Genomic DNA, 14779 nt, shown 5'->3' with positions numbered 1-14779 from the left:
GCGATGGAGGAGCCACTGCCTCTGCTGCCAGAGGGAAAGAGGCATTCGATGACCTCCATCACTCAGCAAATGCCGTAAAGTCTCCCAGTCATCACACATGGAGCCCCGAATTCCAGAGGGTGAAGTGCAGAGGGACGTACTGTTGCTGTTCTTCTGAGACATAGACCTGGTTAGCCTCAAACTTCAGACAATAGTTCTTTTTTTATTATTTTTATTTTATTTATTTATTTCAGAGACAGAGTTTCTCTGTGTAGCCCTGGATGTCCTGGAACTCACTTTGTAGACCAGGCTGGCCTCGAACTCAGAAATTCGCCTGCCTCTGCCTCCCAAGTGCTGGGATTAAAGGTGTGTGCCACCACGCCCGGCGAGACAATATTTCTGTCTCAGCCTCAAATGCACTGGGATTACAAACATCCCATCACACCCTGTTTGCTTAGCCCCTAGGCCCTGTGATTGGTAGTGGGGTTTGGGGACAGGTGCTGGAGAGAGGCTTAGTGGTTATGAGCTTGGTTAGAAGCCCTGAGTTCAATCCTGTGGCCTTTCTGACACCTGGAGGTCAAGGAGGGCCTAGGACATGTATTTTGCCATTATTCCTAACCAGGGCACTGTATTCTCTTGGCAGGAAGTTGGGAGCTCTTGATGTTTTTCAGGGTGGCTGTTACAGACCTTGTAGGCGCAGGCAGGCTCAGCCAGCTTCTGTGACTAAGACCAAAATGGACAAATGAGACTAACCTGGAAGTCTCAGGGATGCTAAGATACCAATCACCAAGAGGCCCAGGGTCATTCCAGCCCCTCTGTGACCAGGACGGGGCAGTCCTGGGATCCTATAATAAACAGGTGCCTACATCCTTAACCAGCACTGAGGCACCTCTTAAGGTGTTGCTGAGACACACTGCCCCCCACCTCCACGCCCCCCAATGCCTGAGGAAGGGGTAGACAAGTCAATACCTACTCTTGAGGGAGAGACCAGGAAGCTCTCTGTGAAGAGAGAATGTGAGAAGCCAGGCCTGAGGTTGCATGCAGAGAAGCCCAAAGGCAGCCACAAGTTTGAATATACATGGCCTATAGGGCAGATCCTGTGGCCAGCCAAAGGTGCACTTGTAAGCAGGTGATCTGAGATGAGGCCTCCAAGTTGCCCTGGGGGTGTCCCACAGGGAGGGAAGGCGACAGACAGGGAAGACTGTCCCTCTGGAAGGCACCTACTTAAGCAGGAGATCTGGTCTGGCCACTTCCTAGCTGGATGGCTTTGGACTCATTCCCTTAACCCCTTCAGGTTTCTTCTGCAAAACGCCACTAATAGCACCCAGCCTTCAGGGTGACTGAGACCAGGACTGGAGCCCTGTAAACGCCAGATCCCTTTGAAGTGGGCAAGCATAGGGCGTCCGAGGAAGGGATGCCCTTCCTTCCCTCCTTCCCAGTCCAGGTGACCAGAGGTCACTATTTATGGGGCGCCGGTCCCTTAGGCGCCATCCTCAAAGGCATAGGGCGACCCGGTAGGAGGACTGGAGCTGTCCGCAGAAAGATGCGGGGCAAAGGCAGAACGTGCTCAGTGCGCTTCCCGAAACGCTTTAGGGGTAAGCTGTGCAGAAAAAATTCTCCTCTTTGAAGTTTCCGTCACCCACACTTTGCTTTGCTTTGACTGCAGTCCCTTTAAGAGCTCCGCGGGCCGCCTCGCCCATCTGAGGAATTTTATTGGTCTGTTCCACTCCTGTGGGTGGGATCCCGTTAGGATAGGCTGCTGGAGGCCGAGGGGGCGGGGATGAGTGCCACAAACAGGGGTTGTGACTGTTTTCACAGTTTTGCTTAGACGAAAAACACTAGCCAAGGCGCCTGAGAGTCGCCGCTGCCAGGGGAGGACCGGGGAAGTCCGCGGGTCCCGTGAGTCCTGCGCGCTGGCGGCGTCCGGCCACCTCCGACCGATCCACGTAGCACCTCAGCTGCGGCTCTTGCGCGACGCTCCCCGGTTCTCGCTACCTCGCAGGGGTCGGAGTCCCGCGGCCTGCGCAGCCCTGCTCTCAGGTAAGCGCGGCCGGGTCCTCATCTCCTGCTCCGCCAAGCTAGCGAGGAGGCCCTGCCCTGCTCCTTCTTTGGGCTCGGGCCTACCGTCTCCTGTCCCCGTGCCACTTGGGGTACAGCCGCAAGACAACCTTTGAGAAGTTTCTGGGGACCCTAGCGGTCAGGACCGGATCCTGGATGGAGCTGGACACCCGCCGCTCCGGGTGCAGCCAGAGCTCAGCGGCAGCCGGAAAGGACAGCCCATGCTCTCTGCCTCTGCCTTCCTGGCCTTGCGGAAGGAAGGGCAACTCCTCTTAGCTCCGTGGCGAGGAGGGGGTGGTGGAGTCTGGGGTCCAGACACCCCCAATCCTTGTCCAGCCTGGTTGCATTGTGCTGGAAATGTGTGCGCGTCATAGCATTTTTTGAGATCTTACCTGTTCTAGAGGGTTGGGTCACAAGACCTAGGACAGACAAGACACAAAGCATGTAAATACACCTGCTGCCCACGGAGTCCCAGTTCTATAAACAGCACACCAAAGAACTGGGTGGTGGTGGAGGAATCAGGGAGGTGGAGGCAGGGGGGAATCAGAAGTTCAAGATCTGCCTTGGCTATTTGCAGAGTTGGAGGCTAGCCTGGGCCCAATGAGACCCTATCTTTAAAAACAATCATTGAAAGAACAACAGCCAGGTGGCCTAGAGATGCTAAAGTCCACTTAGAGGGGGAGGTAATGAGTCAAATGATGGGATCAAGCTGTGGGTAAGCAAACACAAAGGCCCCTGAGGTAGGGGAGCTATAAGTTCGTGGCTAAAGAAGGGCAAAAAGGATTGTCAGGAGGCAGAGGGCAGGTCACCTGGACCATCCCTTCTTCCTGTTGCCCACAGTGGCCTCTTAGGACACAATCTCTTCTCTATCACCGAGGCTGACAGATTCAGAGAGGCATGGAACTTAGCCTCTATCCTCTGGGGATTTCCTATGCTGCTCTGCAGCTAGATTTAGAGGCTTAGCAGCCTAGGAGGGAAGGGAGAGAACTTTGGGGGGCTGCTCGCACTGCTACCTTCTACTGGGTAGGAATCCCATAAAAGAACTCAGAAGGTTTGGGCAATCCCATTGCACAGATGGGAAAGACAAGCTCTCTCAACCTCTCCCAGGGCAGGGAGAGAAGGCCCTTGGGGAGGTGTCTGGGGTGTCCGAATAGGTCCCACCTAGGCCCAGCAAGCTAGCCACAGAGGGTAGGAGGAAGGCGAGGCTTGAGTCGTGGGCAGGAGCCTGGCCTCTGGAGAATGCGCTGAGGTCAGAGCTGCCCTTTCAGGTTCACGGGTGGAAGAAACCTTACCTCAGTTCCCTCGGTCCCCAGAGGCCTGGGCTCCTCCATGATGCTCTGTTGCTCCTTCAAGATGTCATAGCTCTTCTTTGTCCCAGTCTGCCCCCTCTACTTCCTCTTTTCCCTGGTGGGCCAGCTCCTTTCACTTCTCTATCATTGCATGTGCCCAAGGCCAGAAGATCTGGGGGAGAAGCCCTGGGCCCTAGGATAGAGGGTGGGGTCTGTGGATCCCCTGGGCCATGCCTGCTCCTCCTTTGATTGGGGTCCTGATGGTGCTTGTCCAGTGTTCCTAAGAAGGAAGCACAGGGCATGGAGGCTGTGCCCTGGAAGAGTGTCCTAATGTGTTTGTTATCATTACTTCAGTTATTTCAGGAGCACAGTCATGACAGTGCAGTGAACTTGACCTCCTCCCAGCCCCAGTACTGCTGGAGCAGGGGTATTTTAGGTCGGGAGTTTGTCCACTTACTCAGGTAGAAAGGAGTACCTTGAGCTATTGCTAGGTGTAGAAGTGGCTATGATGTTGGGCTCTGTAAGGGACAGCTGAACTATGGGTCACCACATCTGTGAACATTGTGACTCCTAGGGATGGGTTTCCAATCCTACAGAGAAGTGTCACAGGTGGCAGCTCACACCTCTGGTCCCCCACTCCTGATTCCAAGGGCAGACCTCTACCCTCACCCTGTGTTTATTCCTTCAACCTGTTGCCTGTGTGCTCTCTCTCTCTCTCTCTCTCTCTCTCTCTCATGTATTCTGTATTCATCTCATGTATTCATGTGTTCTGTCTGCATGTTCACCTGCATGTCTGAAGAGAGCATCAGATCTCATAACAGATGGGATGGTTGTGAGCCACCTTGTGGTTGCTGGGAATTGAACTCAGGACCTCTGGAAAGGCAGCCAGTGCTCTTAACCGCTGAGCCGTCTCTCCAGCCCTTTGGTAGACATTTTCACAGCTCGCCTTTTTTGACTGTCATAGAATCTTGCTAGGTAGCTGTGATTGTCCCTGTGACTCTCAGAAGGGAAGTGACTCACTCATCAAAGGTCACAGCAAGCAGGAGGCAGGGCCAGGAATGCCATCCTAGCCTGGCTTGCCAATTCCATAACCTACAGGAGATGGGAACCAGGCCTGGGGACACAAGCCTGTTGCCACCCTAACTATTAGGAAGCTGGGACAGGAGAATCACAGGTTCAAGGCTGGGCAACATGGGCAGCATAGGGAGACCCTGTCTCAAAAGTGATGACGTAAGTCTCACTGCTCATTGTCCAGTGCTTGCCTAGCATAGATCCAGTGTCCAGCAATGCAAGATAAGTAAACATCTGATCTATTTGGAAAATTGAGAAGTCAAACTCAAAACACCCTGGTAGTGAAGGGGACCTGGCCATCTTATGACTGGGAAGGATGGGTGTCATATGTGGCAGAATCCAGGGGTTACTAGGAGTCCAGTGTTTCTCTCTGCATCCACCTTGTGACTTTGCTCTTTGTGAGTTTTCTCTCCAGGGCCCCAGCCCAGAGTCACACTTGGCCCGCTGACCTCAGCAGGGTGCTGGGACTTTCTGGTTGGCTGGATTTGAATATGCTTGCATTTCCTGACATTTGTGCTGTATGGAGCTAATCCCATCTAAGTCTGTAGACAGAGCATCCTCGGGAAAGTGGGCCCGTTGGCTGCCTGGCCCTATCCCACCTTCTCCATAGACCTGTCCATTCTCTGCAGTGGCCTAAGGGACCCCACCCATGTGACATGGGGTCTTTGGAAAGAGCCTTTTCAGTACCGAGAGTGAAATCATGTTATAGGTGTGCCACCCCATCTGACCCAGCCTTACCAACTGTGTTTCTATTTCCAGCCGCCCTGGCCTAGTCTTTTTTGTCTTTGGCCAAGTCTGTTTCTACCTCAGAACTTTTGTATTTGCCATTCTCTCTGAGGAATGTTCTTTATCCAGAGTTTCCAAGGCTGACTCCCCAGTCATGTGTCCTCTTGACAGAACACCAGCCCAAATCAACCTTCCTATGTTTCCTGGAATTCAGCCTTAACTGGGACACAAGGCCATGGTAACTAGATAGAGGACTGCACTGTTTCGTTTGGCTGTGGAAGCAGCCTTGGGCATGCATGGAGAGACCTACTTCTACCTCACGGTCTAACATGGCTGCTCTTGTTCCTATCGGCACATCAGTATTCCGGCTGAAGAAGAAGGAAGAAGGAAGAAGGGCACAACCTGAAGCTGGCGAGTTGCACTCTCTTGGTGTCCTCGTGGCCAGTGCCTCCTTCAGGGGAAGCTGGAGAAAGCAGACTGAAATCCCGGGTTCTGCTGGTAAGACGTGTGGGTCCTGGAGGCTTGTCTGCGCTCTGTTCCCGTCATAGTGAACCACTCCACTGTCTTCTCAGCCCTTATCAGAACTTTGCTTTTTAAGTACAAAGGTTTGTGTCTCCCCACTCCCACCCCCATCCTTGGGAGGAAGCCGGCAGGAGAGTAAGCCCTGCCTGCCCTGTCCCACCCACACCTGAGCAGTCCAGTGAGTTGCTGGTTATACCAACCACATGGTCAGATCTGCTGGGCAAGCAGAGGGTGCGTGGGTGGAGGATGGTTGCTCCCTTCACCTTTGCCGATTGTCAGGACTGGAAAAAAGTGGAAATGCCCTACTAGGAACCAGGGACATACTTCCCTCCTTGCTCCTCCCCATCAGAAAGCTGGAGGTGTAACAAATCAGAGAAGGCTGAGGAGAGGGTCTTGGCTGCCTGCTCAGAGGTTTCCTGTCCCTTTCAGCAAAGACAGCACTAGAGTGTAATGACCCTGCAAATCCAGGGTGTCCCCAAGTTCCCCCCAAGCCCCGCCTCTTCCTGCTGCTGCTTAGAGTTAGTAGACCACAATGCTCCTTTTAAGTTACTGCTGACACTGAACAGGGGGCATCAAGCTCTTTGCCACTCCTGCCACAGACAGGTAGGTCCCCAAGCCATGACCTTTTCCTCTGAAAAGATTTCTTAAGTGTTCCTGGCAGTATACAAGCTCGTGCACCCACGTCTGGAGGAAGGAGTGTCTGGGACGAAGTGTGCCTCCCGGTCTACAGACTCAACCCCGGCCTGTTTCTGTATTGGTCACGTGTATGGCTCTGTTGAGTCTGGATCCACCCACATCCCATTTGGGAGGCCCATTCATTTTGCCGCAGTTCAGGCTCATTCTTTCTACTGCCATCTTGTGGTCAACAGCTGACACTGCTTCACCCGTGCACTACCTTTGCCTGGCTGCTGGCTGTTTTGGATAGAGGCGATTCCCTTCAGATCACTGATCAGAATACAGTTACCTATGAGTCCCGAGGCTCAGCTTGTCCTGCAGGAGGCCCCACTACCATCCCTACACAGTCCTCTCACCAAGGTTCCTCATCTAGGGTTTTCTGGCCACCATTAGTCTTTTCCCTCCAAGACATTCCTGGGACCCCAGATCATGAGCTCTCTCATCCTCTAGGCTGAATGTCAGACTTTCCTCCCCAAATTGCCACAAAGACACTGGCCTCTGGGCTACTCTGGCCTCCAGCTTCTCTGGGGAGCCTGACCTTCTCAGATGACCTCTTTGGCCCTCTTTGTGCCTAGAGACCTCTGTGTGCTTCAGGTGTCCCATCTACCTGCAGCTACTTTTGCAGTGCAGCAGAGAGGGTCCTGGGCTCCTTTGAGGACCTCAGCAGGTGTGTGGCCTCAGATCAGATGGTGGGTGGGGTTTGCAAGGTGGAATTAGGAGCATATCACTTAGCCTTCCCAATAGAGTCCTGCTGGGGCATTCTCCATCACCATGGCCTCACTAGTCTCAGTGCCATTTCAGAGGGGACACTGAAGCACCAGGAGGCCAAGTGGCAGAAGCAGGCTGGGGACCAATCTCAGAGCTCCTTCATCTCTGGAAGAACAATTTGGATGTTGCCCGTCATTGCTCTCTGGCACATGATGCTCAGTAACTGGAGATGGCTTGTGTATCTGGAGGGGCAGAGGCTTAAGGCAGAGCCTGAGAGGAGAGAGCAGGCCCTGTGTGGAGCTAAGAACCCCCTTCTCCCAGCCTCCTGCTCAGTGAGTCCTAGTACTGCCTGCACTCTGTGCTGCCATTTTGGTTTTCCCTGGTAGCCTTAGACGGAGGCAGGAGGGCCAGGGCTCTGTGCCCTAACCACATGGGCTTGTCTTCAGGGCCACTGCCGGTGGAATGGCCAGCCTGCAGGAGGCCAATGGAAGCACAGCGTGGCCACCGCCCCCAGCATCCAATATCAGTGAGCCCCACCAGTGCCTGCTGCTGCTATATGAGGATATCGGCTCCTCCAGGTAGGGTTCCTGGCCCCACTGAGGGAGGGCTGTGGGTGGGCTCTCAGGGTGCTATGGGCCAAGGAATGTGTCCCTACTTCCCCAGTGAGCCAGTGTCTGTGCCCCCTGCAGGGTCCGGTACTGGGACCTCCTGCTGCTCATTCCCAATGTGCTCTTCTTCATCTTCCTGCTCTGGAAGCTTCCCTTAGCTCGGGCCAAGATCCGTGTCACCTCCAGCCCCATTTTTATCACCTTCTACATCCTGGTGAGTTCCCTCCCATCAGTGAGAGAAAGCCCATCTCTGCTTTAAGCATACAAGGGAAATGAGTGACTTGCTTCCATAGTGAGCGTGCCTTCCCTGCGGCTGGATCAGGGGCTCGCCAAGGGCTTGTCCTCTTGCCCTCCGCTGCATTTGGTTTTCCCTGTAGAGATGATGCTGAGGACAGACGGGAACTCATCTGGCTTTTCCAGCTGCACCAGGGAGCCCCTCTTCCCTGGCTGCTAGGGGAACCCTAAACTATGCATGGATTGGTCTACCTAGGATCCCACATTCATGCCTGAGTCAATAACAGGCTAGCAAGGAAAGGGAAGGTTGGGGCAGGTTGGTAGACCATGCTGACTGAGGGAGCCAGGAGATTCCTATGGGAAACTAGGAGCTGGCACTAGAGGGGTGCAATGAACGCTGGGTGAGGAAAAATATACACAGTAGCTAGGTTCAGTCCACCATTCCTCCACTTAGGTAATGTCTTTGCAGCAGGCTCACCTGAGGGAGGCCTGTAGTCTCAGCCTTTGGTGGGCTCTATGCATGCTGCTTTTAGGATATGGAGAAAGCTGTACATGAGGCAGAGGCTCTAAGGGTGACCATTCTAGAGTGCCAGGCTCTTTTTTTCTGCAAGGAGAGGAGACTGACTGGAATGTCCCCACACTGAAACTCTCAGACGTCGTCCCAAGGGCTGAGTGGCTCCCTGGTCCCTTCTGTGGTCAGGCTCTGAGCTTCTCACTAGTGGTTGGTGGGCATGTAAGGAGACATGACCTGGGGAACACTGGGAGCCGGGGACATGGCCTCAAGGCACTAACAGGCTAGTGAGGCTGGTGTCCTCTGAGATGGTGGGGGACTGGGCAGAGGCTGGCTTTCCTAAGTCATAGAGCAGGGGAGCAGCAGGGATAGGCCGGAACCCCAGCTGCCTGGTTCTCTAACCACAGGTCACTGTCAGTCCCTTGGGTGGGCGGCAGTGGAGTTGTCCGTGCCTGAAGCCTGTATTGGACCCTCCCTGCCCCCTTCCTCTTCTAGTTAAAACCTCCTATTTTTGAGTGGACCCTGCGGAAGCAAAGCCTTGTTGGTCCTGACCCAGCACTCTGTCCTTCTCTTGCCCTGCAGGTGTTTGTGGTAGCCCTGGTAGGCATTGCCAGGGCTGTGGTTTCTATGACAGTCAGCGCCTCTGATGCTGCGACAGTTGCTGACAAGGTGTGCGGGGGCGGCCAGTCTGGTGGAGGATACGATGTGCCCTCTGTACCCTCATCCTGTTGGAGATCCTCAGGGACATCTAGCTGGGTGGAGCCCACCCTTAGTTGACCCTGTGCCTCTCTGTGCCCCAGATCCTGTGGGAGATCACCCGCTTCTTCCTGCTGGCCATTGAGCTGAGTGTGATCATCCTGGGTCTTGCCTTTGGTATGTGTCTTTGGACCCGGGCCCACTCTCCCTACCCTTCTTGCAGTGACCCAGAGATGGCCCCTAGAAGAAGGGGCTGACTCACCCCTGTACCTTATAGGTCACCTAGAGAGCAAGTCCAGCATCAAGCGGGTGCTGGCTATCACCACAGTATTGTCTCTGGCCTACTCAGTCACCCAGGTATGTGGTGGTGGTAGGGTCGAGGGTCACGTTTCTAAACTATGTGTTCTTAAGGAGTCACATGGACTAGGCAGGGTCCACTTTCTCTAGACACAGACTATAGGTGAAGCTCGAGAAAGCTATAAATGTGTGAGAGCTGGTGCCTGGACAGGCAGCCTGAGAGGATATACGATGGGCGTGTTGTTGTTTTAAGGTGGGATAGGGCTGTCCTTAGGCTTTGCCCACAAAGGACTCAGCCAGGGTCTGAGCTGCCCCTGGAGTTAGGTGGGTGGGCATGGCCAAGGCATAGGCAGGGGTAGGGCCTGGCATGCAGGAGAGCTCTGAGCTGTGCAAGGGAAAGCCAAGAGAGGCTTCAGTGGTAGGACTGAGCTGGCCTCCTCGCCTACTACAGGGGACCTTGGAGATCCTGTACCCTGACTCCCATCTTTCAGCTGAGGATTTCAACATCTATGGCCACGGTGGCCGGCAGTTCTGGCTCGTCAGCTCTTGCTTCTTCTTCCTGGTGAGGTCTGGCGTGCTCCCTGGGGGCAGGTGAAGTAGCTTGGCCTGGCCCGGCCTCCCTGTCACCCCTATCTCTGCAGGTCTACTCACTGGTGGTAATTCTCCCCAAGACCCCACTGAAGGAGCGTGTATCCCTGCCCTGTGAGTACCTGCTGGGGTGGGGGTATGAGGGTACTGGCCTGCTCCCAGCCTGCATCTGGGAAGCCCTGGGAAGGGGCAAAACGCCAAGGTTTATATGTAGGCCTGGAGGGTAGGGTGGTTCAGAACCCATGACCCTTGTCCCCCAGCACGGAGGAGTTTCTACGTGTATGCAGGCATCCTGGCCACACTCAACCTGCTGCAGGGTTTGGGGAGTGCTCTGCTCTGCGCTAACATCATTGTGGGGCTCTGGTAAGAGGGTGCCCACCATGGGGGTGGGGTGGGCATGGGGTACAGTGACCACCACTGTGGCAGAGGGGTCCTCATTCCTTTGGGCAAGGCTTGGGGTTGGGGCAGGAGCACGGGCTCTGGCCGTGCTGACCTGCTCCCTACCACAGCTGTGTAGATGCCACCACCTTCCTGTACTTCAGCTTCTTTGCACCGCTCATCTATGTGGCCTTCCTCCGTGGCTTCTTTGGGTGAGTGATGGCCAGGCCTCGGCACGCTAATGTGGCAGCACCTGCACCTTCTGTGTGTGCGTGGTAGTGGAGGTGGGTGTGCAGAGGGCACAGAGCGGCATGTGAGTGCATCTGCATAGATGCTCTCTGTGTGTGTGGTGAGAACAGGTGCACACCCCAGAGACAGGGCTGCAGTTCAGCAGTGCTGTTCCCTTACCTAGTGTGTCAGCAAGCACCTGCTGTGAGCTATTGTACAGAGAGCAGGGGAGCAAAGCAGGCATGAGTGTGTGCCTGGAAGGGACCCTGAGGGACCACAGTGAGCTGGGGCATAGGTGCAGGTGGGGAGTGTCTGAGGCCAGGATTCAGGGACAGGACTAGCTGCAGTATGATCTGGTGGAGTGCAGGCAGGGGTTTGCTGTCCAGTTGAGGCTGGGCGGTAGACATGGGCTGTCTCAGGGGAAACCTAGGTGAGGCTGTATCAGGCTGCTGCCTGTTCCATCTGCACAGGCTGCTGCTCTGTTGAACCTCTTCTAGCTATCCTGAAGACAGTGACCAGGTTCAGGAGTAGTGGGTAGTCATATGCTGCAGGCATGGGGGACACACTTGGCCAGGGTTGGTGAAGGCTAGGGTTTAATTATTGTCTCCCACAAGGGGCTGACACACCCATGGTACTGAGGTGTAGAAACTCCTGCCCCAGCTCTCAGGAGTAGGTGGGACCAGCTTCAGAGCAAACCGTGGTGGGTCAGGGATTCCTTCAGGGACCTCGGATTCTCAGATGAGCTAGGCTTCTGTCTGGCTCCATTCCTCCTGACAACATGGCTTTTCTATGCATTCTCCCCAGCTCTGAGCCCAAGATCCTTTTCTCTTACAAATGCCAAGTGGACGAGGCTGAAGAGCCGGACATGCACCTGCCGCAGCCCTACGCTGTGGCCCGGCGCGAGGGCATAGAGTCTGCAGGACCTGCCTGTGCCTCCGCCGCCAACTACTCCAGCACACAGTTTGACTCTGCTGGGGTGGCCTACTTAGATGACATTGCCTCCATGCCCTGCCACACGGGCAGTATCAACAGCACAGACAGCGAGCGCTGGAAAGCCATCAATGCCTGAGTGGGCACCTAAGCCTCGGGGAGGCCTGTGAAGACAGATGGGAACTCGTGTGGATAGCCCTGGGCAGGTGTACCTGCACCCCCAGCCTCTTCCTGGTCTCTACCCCCATCCTCCTTTGCCTCCTGTGCTCTAGTTTGGGACCGCTGCCTTCCCAGCACTCCGTTCCTGCTGGTGTCCTGCCTGCCCAGCTCCTTGTCCCTCTTCCATAGCTCTTGACCTCTTGGCCACAAGGCTGCAGTGTATATATTTTCTTGATCTATTTTTTAATAAAAACAAAAAGAGTAGTAGGCGTGAGCCGATGCCTTTCAGCAGCAGGGCCGTACAAGTGGTAGGGAGGCACCCCCAAAAGGGATGACCCCAGAACTGGCTGCCAGGGCAGGGTGACTGGTTGGAGGAGAGGGGACCCATGTAAAGAGAAGGGAATTCTGTGGAGCCAAGGTCTCTCTGCCATGTTTAGTGCAGTATAGTGGAGCCTGTGGGCCCTACCAACCTCAGCTCCTTAAGCTATCATCTCGGGCCACCCCTCTCCAGTTATGTCATCTGTAAAGTAGGGGCAAAGAGACCCATCTGACCCTATGTGCTACTAAGCACCTGCCAGAGAAACTCATTCTAGGTCTCTGAGACAGTGCTGGACACTGCTGGGTTGCTGACAGGAACAAAGTACTGGAACTGGGCTGGAACAATGGCTCAGTGGTTAGGAGTCCTGGTTGCTGGAAACTGGGCTGGAGCCATGGTTGCTGGGAATAGGCTGGAGTGGTAGTTCAGTGGTTAGGGGCACGAGTTGCAGGGAGTGGGGTGGAGCAGTGGTTCAGCAGTTAAGAGCACTGGTTGCTCCTGCAGAGGACCTGAATTTGATTCCCATGTGGCACCTATGTGGTGACTCAAACCCATCTATAATGCCTATCCCAGGAGATCTGCCCTATTCTGACATCTTCAGACACCAGACACATATGTGGTATACAGACTCCTTACAGACAAAACACCTATACACATAAAAATAAAGTAAAAAAGGGCTGGCACTGTAGGGTATTCTGTAAGGCATGGAACGGAAAGGGACTCAATGTGATTGGTGACCTCTAAGCAGGAGGTCTGCTAAGGTTACAGTCAAGCCAAGTGATCAGAGCCAAAAGGCAATCACAGCTCAGCTGGGTATCAGCCTGCCCCAAAGGCTGGCCCTCAGGCCAGGAGGGTGCAAGGGCATGGCCCCTAACATCTTGTCACATGGTAAGGCCCTCAGAAGACTCACTGGGATCCAGGCCCAGAAGGACATTGACACGCCAGGACATTGCACATGACCTGGCGTGGTCAGTGAGCTTCAGTCTGGGTGGTGATGGGACAGACCACAAAGCTGCTGGAATCTCTTCCCAAGTGGCACACTTGGAAGTGTGCCATGCTTACATGGTAGCCTGGTCCGTGGGTACAGATAACTTGCTTGCACTGAAATGACAGCTGCTGTTGGATCCACCAAGGAGGACTGGGTAGTCAAGTCCAGAGCTGACCTTATGTCTTCGTCTTTGCTCTGTGTGTGTGTGTGTACATGTATGTACCTATGTGCATAAGTGTATGCATTTATGTGTGAGTGTGGATGTGTGTGTATGTGTGAGTACATGCATGCATAAGCGTGTGTACATGTGTCATGTGTGTGCGTGCGTGTGTGTGTGTGTGTGTGTGTGTGTAGTTGGGAGGAGTAGGCTGTGACATCACAGTAGCAAACTTGGCTTGTCAGAGCTGTCACTGGGCAAGCTGTTAGAAGTGCAGGGAGGGGAGGCACCACAGAGCTGAGGCAGATGCCAACTTAAAAAAAGACTTATTTTTATTTATGTGACTGAGTGTATGTCTGTTTGGGTGTATGCTATGTGTGGGTGTGTTGGTATGTGTGGGGTGTCCACAGGGACCAGAAGAAGGCATTGGATCCTCTGGAGTTACAGAGCATTATGAGCAGCCCAAAATGGGTCCTAGAAAAAGAACTCAGTTGTGGTTAGTTTGTCAACTTGACATAAGCTAGAGCCATTGGAGAGGAGGGAACTTCAAATGAGAAGATGCTTCCGTAAGATCAGCCTGTAGGGCAGTGATTCTCAACCTTCCTAATGCTTAATACAGTTCCTCAGGTCGTGGTGCCCTCCAACCATAAAATTATTTTGGTTGCTACTTCATAACTGTGTTTTGTTGTTATGAATCATGATGTAAGTATCTGTGTTTTCTTTCTTTCTCTCTCTCTTTCTTTTTATTATATGTAAATACACTGTAGCTGTCTTCAGACACTCCAGAATAGGGAGTCAGATCTCATTATGGATGGTTGTGAGCTACCATGTGGTTGCTGGGATTTGAACTTTGGACCTTTGGAAGAGCAGTTGGGTGCTCTTACCTACTGAGCCATCTCACCAGCCCGTATCTGTGTTTTCTAATGGTCTTAAGTGACCTCTGTGAAAGGGTCATTTGACCCCAAAGGGTCGCGACCCACAGGTTGAGAACCACAGATTGAGGCCTTTTTTTTTTAAATTATGATTGATGTGGGAAGAGACACTCCTGGGGTGGTGGTTCTGGGTTCCATAAAAAGCAGGCTGAACAAGCTTTGAGAAGCAAGCCAGCAGGCAGCACTCCTCCATGGCCTCTGCATCAGCTCCTGCCTCCAGGTTCTTGACCTGTTTCAGTTTCTGTCCTGACTTCCTTGGATAATAAACTGTGATATGACAGTATAGTAAAAATAAAACCCCTTCCTTCCCAAGTTGCTCTGGGTCATGGTGTTCCACCACAGCTACAGAAACCCTGACTAAGGCAGGCATCAGCCCTCTATAAGAGTCGTCTGCCCTAAACCACTGAGCCATCTCTCCAGCTCTTCTGTTCTTTGTTTTAAAAATAAATACAAACACTATTCGCACACGGGAAAGCAAAACAAAGCGAGCTGTAAACTTCTTGCAGGTTGAGATGTGTAGGTGAAGGGTGACCTCCTTCCTCTGACTTTGAGGCACACCGGGCAGGAGCTGGGTGACCTGGAGCGAGCCGGTGTCCAGTGTACGGTGCTTGCCAGGAGGCTGTTACCACATCATTGTTGTATCTTGAAAGCTCTGCAGCTATTAACACCCCACTGCAGTCTTCCCAGGCAGTGGGAGAAGGGCTTGTGGGAGCTTGCTCATGACCAGCA

The 14779-nt window shown here is 53.7% G+C and overlaps 1 protein-coding gene across 3 annotated transcripts; it reads left to right on the top strand.

The window, feature by feature from the left end:
- Window positions 1–1759: 1759 nt before the first annotated feature.
- On the top strand, window positions 1760–11924 carry Tpra1 (transmembrane protein adipocyte associated 1). 3 transcript variants are annotated; one of them, XM_085840347.1, is made up of 13 exons: window positions 1760–2019; window positions 5484–5621; window positions 7122–7360; window positions 7475–7606; window positions 7718–7850; window positions 8964–9050; window positions 9182–9254; window positions 9355–9434; window positions 9826–9936; window positions 10016–10076; window positions 10223–10325; window positions 10472–10552; window positions 11373–11924. In XM_085840347.1, the coding sequence occupies exons 4-13, from the start codon at window positions 7491–7493 to the stop codon at window positions 11635–11637; spliced, it is 1110 nt and encodes a 369-aa protein (XP_085696473.1). In that variant the 5' UTR covers window positions 1760–2019; window positions 5484–5621; window positions 7122–7360; window positions 7475–7490; the 3' UTR covers window positions 11638–11924. The 3 variants fall into 3 exon arrangements, with proteins under 3 accessions (XP_085696473.1, XP_085696472.1, XP_085696474.1); XM_085840346.1 differs by lacking the exon at window positions 7122–7360 and having other exon boundaries at window positions 1761–2019; XM_085840348.1 differs by lacking the exons at window positions 7122–7360; window positions 7718–7850 and having other exon boundaries at window positions 1761–2019.
- Window positions 11925–14779: the final 2855 nt, after the last annotated feature.

This window comes from Mus caroli, unplaced genomic scaffold (assembly GCF_978045245.1).
Source record: "Mus caroli unplaced genomic scaffold, Mus_caroli_1 scaffold_7, whole genome shotgun sequence".
NCBI lineage: Eukaryota > Metazoa > Chordata > Mammalia > Rodentia > Muridae > Mus > Mus caroli.
Note: the sequence above shows the minus strand (reverse complement) of the source record. Positions and strands in the feature narration are given on the sequence as shown.